Source organism: Juglans microcarpa x Juglans regia, chromosome 2D (genome assembly GCF_004785595.1).
Source record: "Juglans microcarpa x Juglans regia isolate MS1-56 chromosome 2D, Jm3101_v1.0, whole genome shotgun sequence".
Classification (NCBI taxonomy): Eukaryota; Viridiplantae; Streptophyta; class Magnoliopsida; order Fagales; family Juglandaceae; genus Juglans; species Juglans microcarpa x Juglans regia.
In genome coordinates this window covers 13,724,229-13,750,883 of record NC_054596.1, presented here as the reverse complement: position 1 = coordinate 13,750,883, position 26,655 = coordinate 13,724,229, and the positions used below count along the sequence as shown (strand labels likewise).

The following is a 26,655-nucleotide window of genomic DNA, read 5'->3' as shown; positions in this document are numbered from 1 at the left end:
ACAGGCAATCAGAATTTAGTAATTTATTAGATTTACTTCAAATTTTAAAACGATAAATATTTATAAAAATTAAATAATTCCGAAAAAACAGCGAACGGTCAACAAACACAATTTGAGATTTCATCAACGGTCAAGGTCTTAAAAAATATCACATACGCACGGAGAAAGAACTCATTCGGTCCTCTCCGATGGCGTTCTCTGCGATTACAACCCGATGCTCCCTCTTTCTTCCTTTAACCCCCTCGTCAAGCTCTTCACCTCAAAATTCAGTTTCTTTCCGACTTTCACCATTAAAAGTAAACGGTCGAAAACCTATTGCAATTCGAGCAGTTTCGGTCTCAGGTACTCTTTCTTCTTCCAAACATTTTTGTCATTTTGTGTGTACTTTCAATGATCTATTTTTTCTTTCTTTCGAAACTTCGTTGGACTTTAAGTTGGTTAATCTGAAAGAATATGTGATTTTTATTTTATCATTTTTTTTTGACTTAATTGGTATGGCGTGAATTACTGGGAAATTATAAATTGTCATTTCTTTTCTTCTCTTGGCGTTTTTTTCCTTTATTTTTTCCAGATGTATACCTCGGAGCACCTTGAGTGATTAAACTTGTAATTGGGACCGGTATGCTTAAAACGTAGCAAATCGTATAGAATATGTTAAAAAATGCCCAACATTACAGGACTCCTTGCTCAATTACAAGAGAGTATTTTTTTTTTTTTTTTATAAGTATCAATTACAAGATAATATTAATCCTTTATGGGCTGGTTAAATGCTGTAATGGGTTTTGGACTTATCTTAATTACACCTCCTTTTGGGCTTATGACAAAAACTTTAATAGTAACAAGATCTGACATGTAATATTTTTTTTTTTCTCAAAATGAAATACTTTTCTGTCAGTTTTTTTTTTCTCTCTCTTGGTTGTATGGATGATGGGAAGGTGCCAATTTTAGGATCGTGTAATTCGCAAGGCTAACAGGCTAACATATTGTGTATCAATCAGTGCATATGACGAAGTGTACCCTCCCTTAGCACACAAAAGGATTGCACATATTTATATGATTATCAGAAGTAGTTTCAGTTGGGTATGTTCTGAATGTGGAGAGCATGGCTAACATTTTGGAATGCAAGATATCACAGCTTACTTACATAAAAAATAAAAAAATCTGCCAATGAAATATTTGAGTCTTCCTTTGGGTGCCGCGTTCAAATCAAAATCTATTTGGGATGATGTAGTAGAAAAAATGCAAGGGGAACTGGCTAGTTAGAAGAAGTTGTATTTATTATTCAGAGGTGGTAGGGTCACTTTAATTAAAAGTACCTTATTCAACTTGCCAACCTACTTTCTATCACTATTTCTGCTTCCTACCAAGGTGGCTCGTCACATGGAAAAACTCCAATGAGATTTCTTTTTTTTTTTTTTTGGGGGGGGGGGGGGGGGGGGTGAACGATGAGTTTAAATTCTGCTTGGTAAAATGGGCCACGGTGTGCTCCCTTATCCATGAAGGAGGCTTGGGAATTCGGAACTTGCAGTCTTTTAACAAAGCTTTGCTTGACAAATGGCTATGGAGATACCACACTGAATGGGGAGTACCATGGAGAGCCGTTGTAGAATCGAAGTATAGTGAACCATGGGGAGGATGGTGTTCAAATGAGATAAGTGTGCCATATGGGGTGGGAATGAGAAAATGATGGGACACGTATTCAAGAAATATCCATTTTGAGGTGGGTGATGGCCAGGTCCAAAATCAAGTTTTGGCATGATGTATGGTGTGGTGATAGGACACTCAAGGAAGCTTATCCAGAGTTCTATGACATAGCAAGAATGAAAGAAGCTTCAATTGCGGACCTCTTACTCCTATCTAATGGTACTCCTCAATGGGACGTTATATTATGTCACGTTACCCCCCACATATGCCTTCATCCGAGCCATCCACTACTTGATCCAGCAGTTATTAATTTTCATCACATGTTTATCTCAGAAAGTACAAGTGTTCCAGAATGTTCATGTCATTTTTAGTGTCTTATTCGAGTAGTTAATTATGACTGAGTCTTTAGTTTAGTGGGCCATGTTGGGCCAGTTATTATTTGGGTTATGTAATTGGTCTAATCGTGCTTAAAATGGTCATCAATTAGTTATTATGGGTTGTATTTATAGTCTAGTTATCCATCAATGAAGTATCGAATTATTTTAGCTTTCATTGCACTTTGGAGGAATTGGTCCCTTGAAGTACCAGATATTATTTACTTATTTTGTGGGCTCGTAACACATTCTTTAGAGACGCACAAGATTGGAAAGTTGACGCTTTCTCGGAGTTCTATGATCTAGTGTACTCTACCCGTATAAGGAGGGGAGATGAAGATGATCTTTTGATGCCCTTTTAAGAAAGGGAACTTTACAGGCCGATCCTACTATCATATCATGATCACATAATACAAATCCATTTCCGTGGAAGAGAGTATTTGGAAGACAAAAGCACTCCTAAAGGCAAACTTTTTTGTATGGACGGCTTCATTAGGGAAAATACTCACAATAGACAACCTACGGAAATGCCACATCATAGTCATAGATTGGTGCTGTATATGCAAAAAGAGTGGAGAATTCATAGATCATGTATTACTTCATTGTGAGATTGCTACGATCCTGTGAAATGACTTCTTTGCCAGAATGGGATTAGCTTGGGTGATGCCGAAAAGGGTAATCGACCTCCTAGCTTCTTGGCGAGGTATCTAGGGCAACCCTTAGATTGCAACGGTGTGGAAGATGGTCCAAATTTGTCTTTGATGGTGTATTTGGAGGGAGAGGAATGCAAGAAGCTTTGAAGATCGAGAGCGGTCAATGGAAGAGCTTAGAAGTTTATTTTTCAATACTTTACTCCACTGGTCGATTGTAATTGATTTTAATGGCATGCCTTTTCATGACTTCCTTGTATCGTTAAGCTAGCATGCATAGGTGACGCTCTTGTGTATGTCCTGTGTACTCGGGCCTTTGTCTGCTTTATGCCCAATAAAATTTTGTTTATTGATAAAAAAAATGATTATTAGGAAAACAACTTGTTTGAGATACTTTAAACTTTAGAATGATTCATTTTGCTAGTTCATGGTATGTAATCCTATGCAGCTGTGTTAATTTCTTCCTTCTAAAGCAGTTGATGAATTAAGAGTAGCTGCATCAATCTTTCATTTCCTGAGGTTTTCACCTGATACTAGGGAAAGCAGTCGACATTGTAATTATTTTTAAAGTTCAGACTTTTTGAGTATATGACCATAGCCATATAAATTTCCTCTATTTTTCAGCTGCACCAGCATTTGAGGGCATCACACCGGCAAATTTGCTTACAGATAATGCATTGAAGCACTTGAATTGAGGCTTGAGCGTAATGAAGATTTGTGCTTGAGAATTGGTGTCAAGCAGGGTGGATGCTCTGGCATGTCTTATACAATGGAGTTTGAAAATAGATCAAATACACGATCAAATGATTCCATCATCGAATATAATGGTTTTGTGATTGGTAAGTCTTCATAATTGTACATGTTTGCTTATGTTAGGATCTACACTTTATACAATTTTTAATATAATTTATAGCTAAGTGGTGTCACCCTTTGTGGATACCTTGTTGGTAGACAGATAGGCAATAGTCCATGAAGGTGAGGGAGTGTATTCCAAAACTGGCATGCTGAGTGTTTAGTGTGATCTAAAACCCCAGGCAATTGTTACGTCCTGTTTGAATTTTAATTATTAAGGAGATAATATTACAAGGGAGGTTTAGGATGATAGATGAAGGTTTTATATGAGCAGAAGGGAGAGAAAACTGATAGAATACAAAAGAAAAATCGAGCAGAGAAGTATCTAAAGTGGAGTCAATTTTAAAAGGATATTGTGTGATGAGCGCTTCTGCCTTTTGATCATTTTCTTTTACATCTAACCTTAATATTTATGTAAGAATATAATTATAGAGTCAAAGACTTAGACAGTGGAAATATTTTACTCAAGAATATTCACATATGGAAAAGAAATCTAAGTAGAAATAATTAAAAGGCTTGACAGTGAAAATAACTTACCAGAAAAAGTGGGGAAAATGACGGTGGAGCACTTGCAGGCGGCAAAATGTTTGAATTATCATATTCAATCTGCGGACTATAACCCAAAAAGAAAATCCTCAGACTCCTTCCCATCATTTGCTAGTTTTATATGATCTTTTAGGCTTGGTATTTCAATAACTAATTCGCTACTGTAAATGTGTTATCATTTATCGCAATTCTGGCAGATTTTTCTAACAAGAACTTATACCATAATCGTAAGCTGGACTGTAATAAAATGGATCTCACATTAAGTGGTGTGTTACACACCTGACTTGTAGATAGCAAAACTCATGACAGTATTATCTTGTTTGTGTGATAAAAGTCAAATCCAATTGCTAATTGTGGAAGATTCTTATCAATAGAAAAAGAATTCTGCAATATACAGTCACTTTTGAGTACTCTTTGTGCACTCTGTTTGCGTACTCTGGTGATGTGATTGACTGCATTATTTTAATTATAATCACATAGAATTTTTGATAGAAAAATGATGTCTACACATTAAAAGAGTCGCATACTTGTATGTTGAGGTGAATGATGCCAAACATATATGATTGAGGATAACGGACTTGACTGAACCTAGGGACTAGCACCAAGAGTGATTCCATGTTTCGTATGCTGATAGGAATCTATGGATCTGATATGTTGGTCCATGGAGCCGATTTCTGGGATTACATTTTAATCAATATATTTATATATACTTATAAAAAATATATTTATATTTACTTATATAAAAAAATCTGTTGTCTTCAGTTTCCAGTAGGCCTCGTTTGGTTATACAGATGAGATGAGAAATATGTGAATAGTAGTGAAATAATTTGTGAATAGTAGTGAAATGGTTTGAGTTAAGATTTTATGGGGTTTTGGGAAATGAGAGAGAAAAAATTGAATAAAAAAATTATAAAGTTAAAAGAGGGTTATAATTTAATTTTTTAATATTATTTTTTTTTTGGAATTTGAAAAATTTGAATTGTGTTTTGTGTTTTGTTTGGAAGTTTGGAAAAATTGTAATGATTAGATGAAAAATTTGAAAATTTGAACTTTTGAAATTGAAAAATGTTTGTGTATGAATAGTGTTTGGATGTTGAGATGAGATATGATGGGATGTGAGATGTGATGAGATGGTTTGTAAGGTTTGTGAACCCAAACCAGGCCTAAATCTCAACAAAGAATGTGTTTGCAAATCATATTTAAGAAAAATGTCAGAAAAAGATGATTTGCAATTTTGCATATAGGTTTTTTTTTGTATTTTGCTGTAAATTAAGGGCATGTTTGGCAAACATGAAAATTTTCAAAGTTCCTCGTAACTTCATTCCCAAACATCACTCAAATACAAATCACTTTTCAATTTCAAATTTTTTAACTTTTTCATCTAATCATTACTCAATCGTAAAAGTCAATATAACTTTTACAAACTTCAAACAAAAATAATATTTAAGCAACTTTTGAACTTTATTTATTCATTTTCACAAATTCCAATACAATATTTATTTTAAAATATATTTTTATTCAATTTTTTTCTTTCATTTTCCAAAACCCAATAAAACATCTTCACTCAAACAATTTCACTATTATTCACAAAATATTGAGATACTTTAAGCATCCAAACATGCCCTGAAGATGAATTGCAAGCACTCACCATCATTGCTTGCTATTTGTCATTGTAACCATTTCAATCCTTAAGACACCTGGGCCAACACTAGTCTTAATGTCCTTATCCGTATCCTGTAAATGTTGCCAAACTGGATTACCATGGGAGGTTTTTACAGGATATAATCCATGATTAATAATGATGAGTAATTAGGTTCTATTGCAATAACCATGCACCAACTCGAGTTTTAATTATTTTTTCATTGTTAGCATTGCCAGTTGCTATAACAATATGGCCTTATTGCTAAGTGTATAACATCTGGAAAGTTGGCGTCTTTCATGCAGAACACCTGAGTCATGAATAGAGTTAACCCTGTCATGTGACATGGTTTGGGTGATTGCCATACACATACCAAACTGTCTGCACTTGCCAAATACCAAAAGGAAAATGCTATTTAGCTCCCTCAATGTTATTGCTCAAAGTTATAGCTCGAATATTTTTATTTTATTTTTTTATTTTACTCAATGATTAAGAAATTGATTATTAGTGAAGTTGTATATTTTTTTAATTTTTTCTTAATGGTTAAGGATGTTAAAAGATATTTACAAAAAAATGATAAAAAAAACAAACTACACATTTGTGCTAGCGGAATGCCCAGCAGTAAGTGCTGGGTGGCCCGCTAGCACCACCCCTCTTTTATCCTCTCTTATCATTGTCTTCCTCTTTTCTTTGGAGGTGCTCCCTTTGAAGCGAGCGATTTCAATGTATTTTTCTTTAAGTAATTTGAGGTGTGTTACACCACCCAATACCCAAATGCCTCTACAAGCACTAAGATTATGTGACAGTTCTTAATCTTTCTAATGTTTTTGTTTTAAGTATATAACTTCCTTTTCACTGGTTATATTTCTTTTTGTGGCAGTTTGTGATCCAAAGAACCTTCTTTTCTTATTCGGGATGCAGTTGGACTATAGTGATGCTCTAATTGGTGGAGGCTTCTCCTTCAAGAACCCAAATGCTACACAAACATGTGGTTGTGGTAAATCCTTTGCAGCTGAGATGTGAAACTGTGTTTAAAACAACTGAAATGAGATTAAATAGATTACACCATGACTGTAAAATCGGGCGAACTAGCCAGTAATGTATAACTATAACTTTTGCTTTTGTTCTCTCTTCCTAAGGCTTCCCATATGTTGATTTTAATCTTTCAGTGCGTTTCATATTTCCATATGCTGCTTCACATTTTTAAACTGATTGCATCTATAGCCAAACCGCAATTTAGGTGTGCTTTATAGGAAATGATAGTTCAACAAAGCTTTAAAATTCCATGTTTACCATAGGTATTATTTGTTTACTTTTTAATTCCACTCTTGATGTAATTGTTAATGCTAAATTATGCAGAACTACTCTCATTCCCATTATTTTAGGTGCTATATATATGTGTGTGTGTGTGTGTGTGTGTGGGGCACCAGTATCTCTATTTCTTAATCAATCATTTAGGAAATAGTAGCTGTGCTGGTACCATTTGTCCTCCTGGTGACATTTCCTTTACAAAAACTCATGCTTACACGTTCTGCTTCCTTGGTTTGTTGGTCTTCTTAGGCTATATATCTGAATCAATACCAAATTCCTTTTTCTTTCTTTTTTTTTTTTATTCTTATTTTTTTTATTTATTTTTTTAATGTAAGCTGTTGAGGAGTTGGAGTGAATAGTTGATTATGGTCTTCTTGGTCCTTGAGCTCAAGGTTTTAGTCACCATTTCTTTACGTTGAATTTAGACCAGTGAGATCCTGTGTAGCCACGACGATCCAAAATAGAACTGTGGATCATTTTCATTTCACTCGTGTGTTTAAAAGATATTTAGACTGAATCTGATTTTCTTTCTCCTTCTAAGTGGAGAAAGGAAGTTATAAAAAGCTCTTAATTATCTTGATGAGGGCTGAAATTGCTCAAGCCTTCTGTTCATGCTCGACCTCTGCAAAATAATAATAATAATAATGAAAAAAAAAAGGCAGGAAAGATGGAAATTTTATAAATCATAAGAGAAAGCAGAAACAAACAGCCCAACTAAGAAATAGTATCGATATTCAATGTTTAACATTATAATACCCATTTTAAGGGAAATAGTGATGATGCTATTATTGACATTCTTCGTTGAATAATATCCACAACCGTTCCTTCTGCAGCAGCTGTCAATGACTCAAAACCACTTCTGAAATCGCTGCGTCTGATCCACCACTGGCTCTGAAGATGCTGATTTATAATATGGAACACCGGCAGCAAATGCTGACATTAATGTCTACTTCAATCTTTCCTGAGCATTGATTGGGGTTCAAAGTTCAAACCAATTTAAAACCGACATCATTTTCACATATTTCTGTTTTCTTTTTCTTAGAAGAAATCGAAAGATTCACAAGACACTGACTTTAGTATCATTAATTATAAAACTTTGGGATATTACCAGGCTACAGCAACAATACTATGTACACCTCCTTTCTTAATTAGAACTATTGCAATATATAACCACCTCCTTCCTTCACTCTTAAAACGAAAGATAAGACATGATTGGCAAGAGTGAAAACCAAAGATCAAGATAGAAAAAGGACGAGGCATAGTAGCAAATTAATTACAACCTCAAAAAACAAAGAAAGATGGTTGCATAGCCCCCCGAATCAAGTCACCAACCAAAGTGAAACCTCGTGTGTGTTTAGCCCACAAGGGCAGAGTTTCCAGAGGAAGAATAACTATGAGGACGACAAACAATCGGAAAACAGAGGAAGCTCCGACTAAAAAAAAAGAACAAAAAGTAGGAAAGTAATAAAAGCTCGAGACATTTGAACACAACCGCTCTTTATATATCTTCCTAATACTTAAAAGCATGTATAAGATCTACAGTAGTGAACAGTGTTTCATCCAGTTTCTCGTTGTTCTTTCTCTGTTCTTTCTCGTTGCATTCGAAAATTTTGTTCCCTTCTTCGTTCAGTTAGCATGATCTGAACAATCAAAATATCTCAAATGATAAAATATCTAATCTACACACTTCAAATTCAGATTTACATAACAATTCTCAAACTCAACTACACAATTTACAGAACAATTCTCAAACTCAACTCGAGGAAGAAAAAAAAATTTCCGTGAGATTTCTTCTCACCGTTGGTACGCAATTCTCTTCTGATTTCACCTCTAACTTCTGCATCTTGTTTCTTTTTTTTTTCCTGTGTTTCTCGCATGTTTTTTTTCTTTCTAACTTCTCCATCGCACACTGTGAATCTCAGATTCACAGTGTGCGATGGAGAGGCAAACGGAACCTCGTGGTGGGTGGCTCTGCTAGAGGTTGTCGTCGGTGTCAACTGGTGGAGGTGCGGTGGCTTGGGTGGCTGCCTACGGCCGCAGAATCGGTGAACAAATGGGTGAAACCCATTTCGGTTCGGTTTCCGTGGGGGAGAGAGAGGGCTGCGCGTGGGGGACTTCGATGGTGGCTGGGATGGTCGCCGCCTTGAGGGAGACTCCTCGGTGGTGGTCGTGAGGTTCGGTGGCCACGTACGGCGGCGTAACATGACACAAATGGGTGAAACCCATTTTGGTTCGGTGTCCGTGGGGGAGATCGAGGGCTGCACGTGGGGGACTTCGACGGTGGCTGGGTTGGTCGCCGCCTTGAGGGGGACTCCTCGATGGTGGTCGTCAGCTTCCGTGGCCGTGTACGGCGGCTGTAGCTCACATAAATGGGTGAAACCCATTTTGGTTCGGTGTCCGTGTGGGACATCGACGGTTGCGCGTGGGGGACTTCGACGGTGGCTGGGTTGGTCGCCGCCTTGAGGGGGACTCCTCGATGGTGGTCGTCAGCGTCGGTGGCCGCGTACGGCGGCGCTATCTCACACAAATGGGAGAAACCCATTTCGGTTCTCTTTCCACGGAGGAGAACCATGGCTGCGCGTGGGAAACATTGGTGGTGGCAGGGATGCTCGTCGGCGTGAGGGGAACACGCCGGTGGTGGCGGTGATCATGGCCGGGGCTCGGCGGCGCCGAGCTGCGCTGGAGGAGAAGAAGCCGCGCGGATAATCGCCTAGGAGAGAGAAAATTTGGGAAGAAAAATTTCTTCCTGCAAAATGAGTTAAAATCGATTTTATATGTTTTAATATTTTACAAGTTTTCATCTGAAAACATTAAATAACAGTAAATTCTTTTTTTTTTTTTCTTTACAACTTTGCTTTTGTCCTTACTAGAATATTATATTGTTGAATTTTTTATATAGGTTGAACTCTGTGAAGTTGAAAGTGGAAACAAGATATCCCAACAACTAGCTATTTATAAAAGTGTCAAAAGTATGAATCCTTTAACTTTTTAGTTTCATATTGTAAATTAATAACTGGAATAATCTATTTTTTTCTCTGATTTTAAAATCTTTTAAGTCATTTATTTAATGTTATTTATTGAATAACTTACATCAATATTTACAGTCTTCCTTATATAATTACATGTAATCAATTATTAAAATATTGAAAATTTTAAAAAAGAATTTAATAAAATAGAATACGTACTCATTAAAAATAATATTCTGCATAAAATTATACTCTAAAAAATTATTGAAAAATAAAATGAAATAAAAATTTTGTGAATATTAATAAGAAATTTTGTGAATAATAGAGATGTAATTTTGGATTAAACACTTATTGAATTTTAAAAAATGAGATATAACAGTTAAATAAAAAATATTATCAAATTAAAATATTTTTAAATTATAATTCTATAATTATACCTCTTTTAGTATTATCTTACTATTAAGCAATTTTTTTTTTCGTTTTGGTATTTATATTTCAATTAAAAACTTCAGAATTTATTCTTATTACATAATATACAATAAAATTAATTGAATCAATCAATATAATTATATAATTTAATTAAAAATAAATTTAATTTTATAAAATTTAACATTTTTTTGCTCTTTGAGTTTATTTTTATCATCAAGTAATATCAATTTCTTGAAGTTATAAACTTATAAATTAACGTTCCGACATAATTACATGTTATATCTTATTAGTTATATATGCATATTTATCAAAAAAAAAATTTTAACAAAATTGCTATAAAATTATTCATAAAATTTTACCAACAAATTTAGTTCTATATGTAAATACTTACATCAATACTTAGAATTTTACCCATATAATTATACATAATTAATTATTAAAATGTTGAAATCTTTAAAATTCAAAATTCAATTAAAGAATTTGATAAAATAGAGTACATATTCAATGAAAATAATATTATGCATAAACTTGTATTTTAAAAAATGCTTCAAAACTCAAACAAAATAAAAATTTTATGAATATTGATAATAAAGTTTGTAAATAATAAAATTTATTTCTATTGTAAATATAGATTAAATAGATTAAATATTTCGAATTAATTTAAAAATAGTACTACATTTTAAGAAGATTTTTTCTGAAATCTTCCACTCTAGATTATCTAGAGTATTTTGCAAATATAGCAACTTCTATATAAAAGAGATTCTATTATAATTCCAAAATAAACAATTAGTTCTACCTGTCTTAATTGACTTTAAACTATAAGTTTATTTCTTTTATAATTCCAAAATAAACAAAATACATTTGCCATTAGAAAAATTACATCAATATTTACAGTCTTACTTATATAATTATATATAATCAATTATTGAAATATTGTAAATTTTAAAAATTGAAATTTCAATTAAAGAATTTAATAAAATAAAGTACATACTCATTAAAAATAATATTCTGCATAAACTTATATTCTAAAAGATGCTTGAAAAATAAAATGAAATAAAAATTTTGTGAATAATAGAGATGTAATTTTAGATTAAATACTTATTGGATTTTAAGAAATGAGATATAACAATTAAATAAAAAATATTATCAAATTAAAATATTTTTAAATTATAATTCTATAATTATACCTCTTTTACTATTATCTTACTACTAAGCAAATTTTTTTCCTTTTGCTATATATATTTCATTTAAAAACCTTAGAATTTATTCTTATTACACAATATACAATAAATTAATTGAATCAATCAATATAATTATATAATTTAATTTTATAAAATTTGACATTCTTTTGCTCTTTAAGTTTATTTTTATCATCAAATCATATCGATTTCTTAAAATTATAAACTTATAAACTAACGTTTTAACATAATTAAATGTTATATCTTATTAGTTATATATGCGTATTTATCAAAAAAAAAAAAATTTACAGAATTGCTATAAACTTGCTCATAAAATTTTACCAACAAACAATTCTATATGTAAATACTCAAATCAATACTTAGAATTTTACCCATATAATTATACATATTCAATTATTAACATGTTGAAATTTTTAAAAACAAGATTTATTTATAAGAGGAAGGGAAAAAGTTGGCTTCCCCAAATCAGACAAAAAATACAAATAATAAAAGTAATATATATAAAAACTTGCAAACAAAATATAACATTTTTATGGATTTCAAAATTTGTTGTTTCTTTTTATTCGTTTAAATAATTGATTTAATTGTGAGTTTTTAATTTCTACTTTCTTCATCTGCAATTCATGCTACAGTCATATAATTTCTATACATATTGGTTATTCATTTCTAATTTTCATTCTCCATTTTTTGCAGCTTCGTTGAATTTGCTGAATTGATTGGATTTTTTTAGTCTTTTTCTGAGACTACCAAGGTAACTAACGATGCTACAAATATATCTCTTTCAATAGATGATTTAATTTTGTTCAAATATATACTTAAATTGAAAAAGTTTTTGATTTTGCATTATTATAAGTTTTTCTTTTATCCAGTTATCGACAAGAGTTCTTTCATTCCATGTATAAATGAAAAGTGGTAAGTTTATATTAATAAATCAATACAAATTTAACATCATATAATCAATTATTTATTTCATATTATTCTTACTTTAATCTTTGTTTAAAATAATTCCCAAGGTGCTGCAAAACATCCTAAGATACACAATTTACATGAGACTCTTTCTTTAGAAGAAAAAGAACATGTACGACAAAAAAAGAAAGAAAGATATCTTCAACAAAGGAACTCTACGAATGATACTACTCAACATGAAGAACAATTTTTCTCCCAACGAATCATTCATAATGAAACAAATGTGTTGGGAGATCATATAGAATTCATACACAATAATGAAGACGTCAGGCCATATTGTACAAAAAGACAACGCACTTTTCGTGCTGATGCTGGAACCAGTGATATATCTTCCGTTGGTAGTTCCGGAGCTCCCTATCAGGAAATAAACACAGTTGAAATTATGTCAACAGAACCTCTTTCTTTGGACGATACCACAATATCTTTAACACTTGGGGCAACAAATACATGTACAGAAAATGTACATACATCTGGTTCTCTCCAAATCGAACAGGTTTATTGTATTTCCTTTATTCTAACCGTACTTTCCCATCAATCATTTTATTCTTTTTTATTCAACATACTTAATTCTTTATTGAATAGGCACATTCCCTTCCTCAATGCCAACCCAACTTTGATACAAGGTTGTTAACAAATTCTCAGGGTAAGAAAGATATATAAAATTAAGTCGTACTTCTTCTCCTTTTTTTCCTCCCTTATATACAGTTTCATTCAACGATACCTTTATTAGAAATTATAGCAACTTTAAGAATTTACCTCAATTCTATGGTTCATTTTTCCTCCATAGGAAATCAGTATCAACAATCAGCTGGTCATAGGAAAATATTACAAACAGTGCCATTTGAGGCAACTTTCTTATCATCAGTTCCATTCTGTAGATTTTGTGAAGCAAAGAGATTTCAACATGAAACGAAGGGTTTTTGTTGTGCCGATGGAACAATCTCTTTAACTACAAATGATGTTCCAGACCAACTTTACCATTTGTTTACTTCTAATACAGTTGAATCTGTTAACTTTCTTACGTATGTTCGCACATACAACAACAAATTTGCTTTTACATCATTTGGAGTTAAATTTGATAAAGATTTGTGTAGAAGAAACAGAGGTATTTATACATTTCGAGCTCAAGGTCAAATTTATCATTACATTAATGACTTGGTTCCTTTGGATGGACATCCTTCATATCTACAACTATATTTTTATGATACCGAACATGAATTGGACAATCGTGTTTATGACATCGAAAGATTGGATTCATCAACTGTTGCTCAACTAATGGATATTCTTCATGTTAATCCATACTCAACATTCTTTCGAAGTCTTGGGGATTTGCCCAATTTAGAAAATCACAAAATCCATATTCGATCAGATGCGGGTTTGGATCAGCGTGTTTTTAACACACCGTCAGCTTCCCAAGTAGCAGTCATTTGGATTGAAGATGATGATTCAGAACATTTAAAAGGACGAAATATTGTGGTATTCAATCATGCAGGTGGAAGTCATATAGTCCAATACTATTTTGGCTGTTATGATCCACTGCAATATCCATTGTTATTTCCTTTTGGTGATACTGGTTGGCACCAAGGAATATTAAGAGTAAAGAAAGGGGAAAGACTACCACAACGAGTAACAAGAGCAACAATTGACCCTCAACAATCAGTATCAGCGGAACAACTGCTTATAAAGGAACAAGAAGGTTAAAATAATTAATTTTCTTTTAACTTTTAATTATTCTAATATAACAATATTATATTTCTAATTTGTTAAATTTATCATCTTACAGTGCTGAAAAAGAATAGAAAACAACAGGTCGTTTCATGCCGCGAGTACTATTGCTACAAACTTCAAATTAGGAAAAATATAAAATCTATTTTGTTGCTCTCGGGACGTTTACTGCAGCAGTTTGTTGTTGATATGTACGTAAAAATTGAGACATCAAGATTGGATTATTTTCGTAATAAGCAACAAGAGATTCGATCTGAAGTGTATCAAGGAATAGTTGACAGTATATCAATTGGAGAAAGCAATGCTTCTAAAGTTGGTAAACGTATCATTCTGCCTTCTTCTTTTATTGGAGGTCCAAGAGATATGCGCAAAAGATATATGGAAGCAATGGCTTTAGTCCAACGCTTTGGAAAACCGGACATCTTTCTAACCATGACATGTAACCCAAGTTGGAAAGAAATCTTAGATGAGTTGGGTCCACGAGAAGAAGCACAAAATCGTCCTGATTTGATTGCACGTATCTTTAGAGCAAAATTAGAAGAATTGAAGGATGAATTATTCAAACGGGAGATATTTGGGAAAGTTTCAGCATATGTATATGTCATTGAACATCAGAAAAGAGGACTACCACATGCACATTTCTTGATCATACTACAAAGAGATTGGAAAATCTATGCTCCAGAATCTTTTGATGAAATTGTATCAGCAGAAATACCTGACAAAGAAAGAAATTTACATTTGCACAAGGCAGTAATAAGACATATGATGCATGGTCCCTGTGGAGTACTAAATCCGAGCAATGTGTGTATGAAAACAAATGGCAGTTGTAAAAACCACTTTCCAAAAGGCTTTGCATCTAACACAACTGTTGGAATCGATTGTTTCCCACAGTACAGACGTTGTGATAATGGAATAACTGTCAAAGTCAGAGGTAAAAATTTGGATAACCGTTGGGTTGTTCCACATAATCCATATCTCCTCGCAAAATTTGATTGTCACTTGAATGTAGAAATTTGCTCAACAATCAAAGCAGTCAAATACCTTTATAAGTACATTTATAAAGGTCATGATCGTGTTGCTTTCAACTTGATTCCTGGACAAAACATCCAAGATATAGATGAAATCTAACAATTTCAATCAGCTAGATGGATTGCTCCACCAGAAGCCATGTGGAGAATATATGGCTTTATTCTTAATGAAATGTATCCATCAGTTTACAGTTTACATCTACATCTTGAAGATCAACATCTGGTAGCTTTTCATGCACATAACGACCTTAACAATGTTCTGAGATCTGATTTTACGGCAAAATCAATGTTGACTGAATTTTTTTCAACAAATCAAACTAATGAAAATGCACGAAGACTACTGTACAAAGAATTTCCTGAAGCTTTTGTTTGGAATCAACAACACAAAATATGGACTCCAAGAAAGAAGAAAACTGTTATAGGCCGCATTGTTACAGCAAGTCCATTCGAAGGTGAAAGGTATTACTTACGGATATTGTTAAATCATATAAGAGGCCCTTTATCATTTGACCACATCAAAACAGTTGGCAATGTCACTGCACCAACCTTTCGTGAAGCAGCTACATTACATGGTTTGTTACAAAGAGATACCAGTTTGCAAGATTGTATGCAAGAGGCTTCCTTATACCAAATACCACACAGTTTAAGACGGTTATTTGCAACAATTTTAGTATATTGTAACCCAACAAATCCTAGAGAACTTTGGGAATACTTTGAACAAGATATGTCAAGCGATTTCCAAACAAGTGTTGCAACATCAGCAGATATTAGGACAAAAGTCTTACGAAGCATCTCTTCTACACTTGAATCGATGGGAAAAGACATAAACATGTTCCATTTAATAGAACATGATGTTTCTTTTGATCAGAATGAAACTGAATCTAGGGAAATAAATGATGAATTTGCAGTTTTGATACCAGAAGAAGATCTTATGGCTTCGATGAGTCTTAATCCTGAACAACAACATGCATATGAATCAATTTTACAGAAAGTCCTTCTAAATGAATCTGCTGCATTCTTCATTGATGGTCCTGGTGGAACAGGGAAAACATTCTTATATAAAGCACTTCTCGCTACAGTGAGATCAAGAAACTTAATTGCTCTTGCAACTGCATCGTCTGGTGTTGCTGCATCTATTTTACCTGGGGGTCGAACAGCACATTCACGCTTCAAAATTCCATTAGATCTTGACAAAAATAGTACTTGTTGTGTAAGCAAACAAGGTGCTCTTGCCAAATTGTTACGTCTTGCAAAGTTAATCATATGGGATGAAGCACCTATGTCTAGAAAAGAATGTATGCAAGCATTGGATAAAATGTTACGAGACATAACTGATTCAAGATTACCATTTGGTGGAAAAATTATCGTATTCGGTGGAGATTTTCGTCAAGTCTTACCAGTGATTCGTAAAGGCACAAGACAAGAAGAAGTTAATGCCAGTTTAGCATCGTCATATTTGTGGTCCACTTTAACTAAGATTAGTTTAAGTGAAAATATGCGAGCAAGATTCGATCCAAACTTCTCAAATTATTTACTTCAGGTCGGAAATGGAACAACACCAATCACAATTGAGAATAAGATCAAAATTCCCAGTGAAATGCTCATTCCTTACAAAAATGATGTGGAGTCTTTAGATGATCTGATCGATGCAGTCTTCCAGGATATTGGCAGTTATTCAGAAAATTTATCCGAAATGACAAATCGAGCTATATTGACACCAAAGAACAACTCCGTCGATGAGATAAATACAATACTTATTCAAAGATTTCCTGGTACAGTTACACAATACTATAGCTTCGATGAAACGATTGATACATCAGAACAAGGCATCATGGAGGATTTCTTAAACACATTAACACCAAATGGACTTCCACCCCATGAATTATTACTAAAAAAAAATTGTCCTATCATGTTACTCAGAAATGTCAATCCTTCAGAAGGTTTATGCAATGGAACACGTCTTATTTGTCGCAACTTTGAACGAAATATCATTGATGCTGAAATTGCAGTTGGTCACCACACCGGAAAAAGAGTTTTCATACCAAGGATTCCTTTCTTGCCAAATGCAGACGATAATAGTGGTTTTCCATTCAAAAGAACACAATTTCCTATCAGATTAAGTTTTGCGATGACAATAAATAAAGCACAAGGGCAGACATTAGATTTTGTTGGTGTATACTTGCCTCAACCTGTATTTTGTCATGGCCAACTATATGTAGCACTGTCAAGAGCCAAAACTTCTGCTTCAGTAAAAGTTCTTATAAGACCAGTGTCAACTCATGATTGTGAAGAAGCTGAAACAAATAATATTGTTTATAGAGAATTACTAACACTAGCATATCCATCATAAACTTCTGTGAGTAATCAAATTTCAATATATACCTCTCAATTAAATACAATTTGTTTTTCCACTATGTAATTTTCACAACTTCTTATTATTCTTTTATTAAAATTGTTTTATTTAAATTCAATTGTTTGGACTAATATTTCTTTCTTTTAATTCATATGTAGGCTTCAACATGCGGACTGTCTATACATCAATCAAAAACATTACTCCAAGTACAAGAAATTGGAGCATCAAGATGATTATGTCAGACAAATCACCCAAACGTACTGCACAACATTCACCAACAAAATATCAAAATCTGACATTGATAGACCCTGAGGTAACACATTGACATCAATATCATACTTGCAAGAACATACTTAATGTTTACATTGTATTCTTTCACATGATATATTCAAAATATATATGTTTTCCCCTTACAACATAGATTCATTCTAACTATATTTTTAAATTAAATCTTATATATATATTTAATAAGTACTATTTTCTAATCAATTGAATGCAAATAACTATTTACTTATGCAATATTATGCAGGGCAACCGACTACAAGCAACAATTTTCGGCAAAGATATAGACCTACGTAATGACATGTTACACATATTCCGGTCTTACTACATCAGTAATGCTTATGTTAAGCCTTTAGATCCCAAGCATAGAATTGAAGCACATGAATACCAGTGGATCTTAAATTCAAGAACAATCATCGAAAACATTCCAGATAACGAAGTGGAATTACAACCACCAGAATATGATATTATCCCATTCACCAATCTGCATGACTACAAAAACACTGGAACTGAAATAGGTAAATATCACATCAATATATTTAACATACTTCTTAATACTCTTATTCAGTTTTCACAAAAAAAAAATTCAACATAATTGAACAGCTATTCTGGCGATCGCAATATATATGAAACCTCCCAGAGAAATTACCTCAATACATGGGCCAACAAAAATTCAAGAAATATATGTTATCGACCAGAGGTAAAGAAGATTTCTCAACTATATATGTGATATTAATAAATTCTTTAACTACCTTGTTTTCAATATTATTTCATCATACTACACTTTTAAATACTTTATCCTAAATTTTACAGCTTGATGCCGATATGGTTAACTATGTGGAGTCGATTTGTAGACGGTGAATGCCGAGCAATCTCTGATATTATTGAAGCTAAGCCAACTCTACTCGCAACACGTTTAAAAGTCGGTTCATACAATGGTATATTACACAACTTATAATATCAACATTTATTAAAAATAGAATGTTATTATCTACTAACAAATTTTTTTTCTTTATAATATAGGTCTTTCTCTTTCATCTCAACCGACAAGCGTATTTACCTTAAATCCTGTCATCCCTGCTGCAACTCCATTATGTCAATGGTAATTCTTCAAAATATATATTCATCAACTAGCTCTAAAATTGTTTTTTCTTTTATATCTTTTCCTCCATGATTTCTCTCATTCATTTTAAATTATTCTAAAAATATTTAGGACGATGCTTAATCATGCACTGCTTGAAGAAATCGTCGAAAAAAATCTACATCATACAACGGCATCAGCATCAGCATCGACATCAAATGTTGACATGAAAGACATAATTAAGCTTGATGATCTTGCTGGTTTTCTTAAATCACTACAACCAATGACGGTACAATTCTACGGTCTTCTTAAACTTTTTTTTCTTTATATATATTGCCTTCTAAAAATTTTACACATGCCTTTTCAAAATAAATATAACCTTATCTTAAGGCTACATACTATTTACAACCATTAAAAACATATATCTGTTCCAAAATTAATGCAGAAAGCAAAATTTTGGATTAAAGCAACTATTTGTGTGGTTGATCTCCATCAAATATTCTTCTACATGTCCTGCATTGGGTGTAAGAAGGGGACTGGATATGAGCAAAATGAAAAATTTCAATGTTATCATTGCAAATACATGAGCAATGCACAACCACGGTATATATGTTATATTCATATTTTACGTCGTAAATGTTTCTTTAATCAATTTTATGTTATATTTAAATTATTACTTAATCATTCAGACTAAAAAATATAGTTTGTTTATATAGCTGTCGAGCTTACATCGAAGTTGACGATGGTAATGGACGACTTGGGGCTGTCATGTTCGGTCAAATTGCAGAAGAAGCTCTGGGTTGCACAGCAATCGAACTAATGGAACATACAGGAAAGGTAACCAACTTATTCATATTCCAATTTGTATTTTAAAAACATTTAATCTTAGATATTCAAATAGAAAGTTATCAAAAATATCTTTTACATTATATTTATTCACCATACAGGAACATTTACCGTATATCCAAAATATTGCAAAATTATGTTCAACCAAAAAATGGATCATACAATTGGGTGCAGATTTGGATCAACTCCAAAAACAACGTCACAAAAACTTCAATGTTCTCTCCATAAATGCTGTAAATGACGAGAACACACCACTTTGAATCCATAACCAGCAAACTTTACTTTCAATAACGAAAGAAACAATTATGTAATATTTAGCAGTTTCAGACTTTACTTTCAGTAACGAAAGAAACAATTATGTAATATTTAGTCGTTTTAGACTCTACTTTCAGTAACGAAAGAAACAATTATGTAATATTTAGCAGTTTCAGACTTTACTTTCAGTAACAAAAAAACAATTATGTAATATTTAGTCCTTTTAGACTCTTTTCTTCTACACTAGATGTTTATATTTTAGAATAATTTAATACAGGGCAAACGTGCATCGCACGTAAATTCACTGCTAGTATATATATATATATGAATAAATAGAACTCTAGAATGTTTATCTACGCAGCATTAAGAGAACATACCTCCAATTTTATCAATAGGGACCCCTTCGGGTATATTCATTACTTCTGAAGAGTCGAGAGAATTTGAGGTTGCGTACTTGTTGCCATTCTTGTCAGCAAAATTTTCTGGTCCAAGAAAGTTATTCTGGCGCTGCTCTTTCAAAGAATGATCTGCGTATCCGATAATTTGCACATGGTCATATTTCTTTTGTTGGAAAGAGTACTGTAGTCTATATATATAGCTGGTAACTAAAAAATATATATATATATATATATATATTTCAATAATATGAGAAAAATGATAAAAAAACATATATGAAGTAAATTTATAGTGTATGAAATTGAACTCGCAATTTAATTAATTAATTACCACCCACCTAATTGATTAGGCGCCTTTGTGCCTGGACTCCCGACGTTGCTGCTCCAATTTTTTTGCTTTACAGAGCTTTCCGGCTGCCCTCCAAGCAGCTGGTTAGGAGCATTGCCTCCACCCCATTCATGAACTGTAGTACTGCTTTCTGCCTGCCTCCGCCTGTTAATATTCTTTGGTAATGACTCTTTTGACACAACATCTGCATATATATATATATGTCAAGCAAATAACAGTTTCTATACGTGTATTTTAATTTGTTGGGAAAATTAAGTTTCATGCAGTGATGTTTTTGCTTAATTGTGGTTGACTCATGCATGGTTACACTTTCGTTGCAAATGTGAAAATACATACCAATTATAAACTATATATTACTAATATTTAAGATGTTACAATATGATCATCCCTAAAAGTTAACGAGTAGTACTGTTCTGTTGGGAAAAATTACATTCCTATATATAATTAATCCCAAGCTGCTAGCTAGCTAGCTAGCTGACACAAATTTCTACCATAAGTACAAGTACTAGCTGAATGTTAATGTCCATGAATAATGCAAAGATCAGCGCAATTAATTCATACCATCAATATTTAGAAGAAAGAAGTGTGTGTATATATATATATATAAATGCTATATCTGGTTACGAAAACTTAGGAGAAGGGAATGATCAGGACTCGGCCAGCATGCAATTTCATGATAACGATCCATGCAACAAAATTCTAAAAAAAAAAAAAAACATATATAAAAACAGAGCAAACAAAGACTAATTCGCGAAACACTATAAAATATATGCATGTATAGAAACTCTGAAATTATTGCATTCTATGAACTATGAGATTTTAATAGAATAAAAAAATAGCAACAAAAAAATATTAAGTATATTTAATAATAAAAAAAAGCTGGAACCCTTGCAATAATCTAGCGCTACCTTCTTTGTCATGCATGACGGGATGTTCGATGGTTTTGCGGGGTCTGATCTCGCTGTTGCCAAGATGATCAGCTTCATCTTTTGGTGGCTCATGTTGTTTTATCATTTTGATATTTTCGATTCGAGGTTTTTCTTTTAACCCGTCAGAACTCTTTGGTTGCTCTTTTGACGACACACCTACTGCATGCATGCCAAGCGGCATATCTAGCTTTATTAGTATACATTAATATTATTTTGCTGGGAAAGAAAATGTGAATACTTCAATAATGCACGACAGCGCGAATTATTATCTTTTTATTTTTGCATATTTATGGTGATCAAGGTTAATTTGATTGGACGTTGGTTGTGAATAACCACCAACGATTATAATATAAAATGATGTTTAAAAAATGAATGTATTTCAACACTTACAATGCCCATCCTTCTTGAAATTATCATGATAAGAAGCCTACGTACACTATATATATAATGATGTACGCATGTCATTGGCATGTGGAGAAATATGAAAATAGCAAACTTCGGAATTAATATGACAAACGAAAAAAAATAATCATATATGAAGCAAATTAGATATGAAATTCATGAATTCTCTATATATAATATGTATACCGTCACGGTTGATGTCCCCTACGCTGAGAGCACCGTCAATCTTTTTTGACGAGCTGGGAAGCAAATCATACCCAGTACGGAGTACTCCATCAACAGCCTGAGCCTGGTTGGGCTTTGTACTTTTCGGCTGCTCTTTTGACATCGAGGGACTTTCGTTTACAGTCCTGTACATGGTCGACTTCTCTCCAAGCTGGTTAGGAGCAAGGTCTCCACTTTCTTTATAAGCAAAGACTTTCGACGGCACAACATCATGATGAGCTGCATAAATATATATATATATATATATATATATATATAAATATTTATGTCCAGTGAGGCACATTTTTATACGTGTATTTTGTTGGAAAAATTAATGCAGTTTCATGCACGACTCTTTTTGCGTACACTTGTGGCAAATCTAGTTTGATCATATACAATAAGAAATGTTCTTCTTTATCTTATTTTTTTTCATCCCAAATTACATGTGTTGACATGACACATGATGACTTTAAGTGCATGCATGGGTAGTAATATATATATAATTGCCTTATAATATAAGTAAATCCATTGAGGCATGCAGGTGGTTGCATCTTCTAATTGCCTTATAATATTAGTTGGTAAAAGGTCTCAGAAACTCTGCTACACAAACGCGTGAAAGCAAACTTTTTTAATTTTAGCAAAGAAGCCATTATACATACATCCAGTTGGACTCTTTCAAGGTGCTTCCAAGGAAATCTTTTCCCACAAGGAATGCAGAAGCTCGTTTGCGGAGTCCCATAATATTTAGAAGGACAAATACCGGTAACATACCAAGTAATTGTGGAAATACTGATGGAACCGCTAAACATATATAATTTCATTCTTGATCAGTCAATATGGAGGCTCAACAAAATTTTATCTTCAAAGTGTGCTTTGTTTTCCGTAAGTGATGGATGCCTTCTCAAATTGAAGAAATACTCTGGCAGTGTTCATAAAGTGATAAACTTTTCAGAAAAAAATTAGACAGCAATCTTCTGTTCTTTTTGTTCCTTTAGTCATTGGAGTGATGCTGGTCATGTCAGTTTCTGTATCTGTAAGCAAGAGTCCATCCTGTAAGTTTGATCTCTTGTTACATATTTTTTTACTGGGAGGGGTTCGGTGTTCGTTTGGTCGAGTGAGTATTGATGAGGGCTTCGGTGGTGGTCTTCCTCTAGGAGGGGCTGCGCAGAGCAGAGAAGGGAGAGTGAGGTCTTCGTCTGGGAGGGGCTATGCAGAGAAGGGAGTGAGGGAGATAGGCAGACCGTGACGTGGCAATCAACCGGATTGATGAGTAGCAGGTTTGTGGTGTGTGATAGGAGGTTGAGTAGATTTTTTGTTTAAATATATATAAATATACACGTGAGTACTAATAACATTACATGAATATTCTTTGTTTTAGATGGAAGCGAATTAAGTGTGATCAACCCATCATATGTTATGTTTATAATAACATAATTAATTAATTAATTACAGCCTACCAAAGAGAGAGAATAGTTGCATTTTATTTACTTTATTGTTACGTATTCACTTTACTAATTCCTAAGTATTATATATGCTCTGTTTCGTTCATATGAGAAGAGCATTCTTAATTACACATGCTAAACAGTTAAAATACATGAGGATGATAAAAACCATGTACCCTTGAGACGTGTTTCTAACATGCGGTAGAAGCTCAACCCTCCCGTTAAAATAACAAAAACAGGGTGCGGGTTCGTACCTAATTAAATGGCTAAATTACGGAAAATAGAAATAAATCTTAAGTTCGATCAAGTATATTAATAAATACCCATACCTTTTCTCTTGTGATCATCTTCCTCCTGCCTGAGAGCACCGGTCTTTGGCTTCTGCTCTTGATCCGGAAACGTCGGTGAACTTGCTGCATGTATTGGAATTCTGTTTGTGCTCATCTTTGTAGTTGTGGGGACGGGATCTCTGTCTCTTGTTTCTCTTTCCATGTTGTCCCCTCCAAGAACAGTACTAGTACCCTTAATGCGTTGCTGATCTTCCGGTGGATGAATAGGGTTATACGTAGTAACGCTGCCGTCTTTGCCTTTAATTTCGCCACTAATGTTGTCTTCCCGTCCCCCGACACCCTTTTTGATGTGCTGCTCTGTATCGAGAAGTTGACTCCTATTCATTCTAATAATTTGTGTCAAGAATGAAGGAAGTTATTTTTCCTCAATTTAATTAGGGAGTATTTTTAGCTGGAAGAAGGTGCTGCGTGATGAGCATTACAGGTTAGAATAGGTTTACGCATTCTGTATGTTTTCGCTAGGTTCTTCAAACTAGATCAAGGGATCATTTATAACTTTGTTTAAGATTCTCCACTAACTTTGCAAGAACGAAAAGAACCACCTTCGAAGAAGTTGTTGGTCTAGTCAAGAACCACTTTGAATATATTAATAAAGCCGAATCACTTTGAAGAATAAAGGGAAGGGATGAAGCTGCCTAACCTAATTTGGTCTAGTCATGCAGATATATATAAAAAGCCTCCCATTCATGTGATAGTGTTATATATATATATATATATGAAAGTATGATCTATGGAATATTAATTGCTTATGTAAATGCTGCTAAGAGAAGGGGAAACAAGCACGCTGCATGCATGCTGTTGGCTTTGGTAACTTTAGTCATTTATGCAGAAGCAGAGTAATGAAATGCAGAGAATGAGTCTGTTGCAAAATGGTGCGTAGCTTGTACTATTGCATTTCCTTTTTACAGTGTATGGCACTACCTATTTATAGTAAGTACAAAGGAATAAAAGAATAATAAACCTAACTAATTTGTACAGTCTTGTAAAACAGAATTACAGCACATTTCGTTCTAGAAGCTGGAGCATGACTAAGGTGGCTTGCTGTGATGACTATGAGGTGGAGCTGCGGTGACTGGCTGTGTCAATTCTAACAGCCCCCCACAAGATGGAGAGTGTATGTCAATAACTCCCATCTTGCTCAATAATGAATAAAACATTGGAGAATAGAGTGCTTTTGTGAGGATATATGCTAACTGGCAAGAAGAGGGTGTGTATGCAGTTGAGATGATACCCTCATGAATTTTATCCCAAATTAGATGACAATTTAATTCAATATGCTTGGTTCTTTCATAAAAAACTGGATTGGAGGCAATGTGTAGAGCAGATTTGTTGTCACAGTGAAGCACGACTGGTTGAGGATGTGAAACTATGAGATCAGCAAGTAAGTATTTTAACCAGACAAGTTCACAGGAAGTAGCAGCCATAGAACGGTACTCTGCCTCAGCTGAACTACGAGAAATAGTGGTTTGCTTTTTGCACTTCCATGAAATAAGTGACTGCCCAAGGAACACACAATAGCCAGTGGTAGATCTTCTTGTATTTGGGCATAAGGCCCAATCGGAATCACAATAAGAGATTAATTGACAAGGAGATGAAGCAGGAAATAACAACCCTTGTCCAGGAGATTTCTTGACATAGTGCAGCACCTTGTATGTTGCTTGAAGATGTGGAATCTGAGGGGCACTCATGTATTGACTGAGTAAGTTAATAGAAAAGGAGAGATCAGGCCGTGTAATTGTTAAGTAGAGGAGTCTCCCAATGAGTCTTCTAAATTCTAATGGGTCATGTAGTAGTTGGCCTTCATCCTTGGTGAGTTTGAGTTTCGGGTCCATGGGGATTGAGCTAGGTTTGCAAGCTGTTAAACCAGCATCAGCAAGTATGTCTAGGCAATACTTCATTTGACATAATTGAATTCCAGTTGAATTGCGAGCCACCTCCAACCCAAGAAAGTATTTAAGTGTACCAAGATCTTTAATTTTGAATTTTGATTTTAAAAAAGCCTTGAGAGCTGAAATCCCGTGAGGATCATTGGAGGCTACAACAATGTCGTCAACATACACAAGTAGAGCAAGGAAAGATGAACCACTTCTTTTAGTAAATAGACTATAATCTGCTCTTGATTGAGTAAATCCAAATTGTAACAGAGAGGAAGAAAACTTTGCATACCATTGCCGTGAGGCTTGTTTGAGTCCGTACAAGCTTTTGTTTAATTTGCAAACCTTATTCTTTCCTTGAACTGAATATCCAGGGGGTATTTTCATGTAGACTTCTTCCTCCAATTCTCCATGTAAGAATGCGTTATGAACATCGAATTGATGGAGTGTCCAACCTTTGATGGCTGCCACGGCAAGTAAGGTTTTGATTGTAACATGTTTTGCTACGGGTGAAAAAGTTTCATGGTAATTGAGACCCTCCTCTTGAGTGTAACCCTTGGCAAC

General features: G+C 33.7%; 1 protein-coding gene, 1 non-coding gene and 1 pseudogene across 4 annotated transcripts; 2 read left to right on the top strand and 1 right to left on the bottom strand.

Moving 5' to 3' along the window:
* Window positions 1-165: 165 nt before the first annotated feature.
* On the top strand, window positions 166-6,834 carry LOC121250606 (annotated as a pseudogene).
* LOC121251287 lies at window positions 4,658-4,754 on the top strand. The gene has a single exon (XR_005937955.1). It is a non-coding gene; the product is annotated as a small nucleolar RNA snoR2/U65 (small nucleolar RNA).
* A 1,651-nt stretch (window positions 6,835-8,485) lies between the features above and the next one.
* On the bottom strand, window positions 8,486-24,978 carry LOC121251120. Of its 3 annotated transcripts, none has more exons than XM_041150445.1 (7): window positions 24,639-24,978; window positions 24,197-24,601; window positions 22,408-22,665; window positions 21,799-21,975; window positions 20,442-20,673; window positions 19,465-19,470; window positions 8,486-8,522 (listed from the first exon to the last, which is right to left on the bottom strand). In XM_041150445.1, the coding sequence occupies exons 2-5, from the start codon at window positions 24,540-24,542 to the stop codon at window positions 20,510-20,512; spliced, it is 945 nt and encodes a 314-aa protein (XP_041006379.1). In that variant the 5' UTR covers window positions 24,543-24,601; window positions 24,639-24,978; the 3' UTR covers window positions 8,486-8,522; window positions 19,465-19,470; window positions 20,442-20,509. The 3 variants fall into 3 exon arrangements, with proteins under 3 accessions (XP_041006379.1, XP_041006378.1, XP_041006380.1); XM_041150444.1 differs by having other exon boundaries at window positions 21,799-21,978; window positions 24,639-24,976; XM_041150446.1 differs by lacking the exon at window positions 21,799-21,975 and having other exon boundaries at window positions 24,639-24,977.
* Between the last annotated feature and the right edge of the window lie 1,677 nt (window positions 24,979-26,655).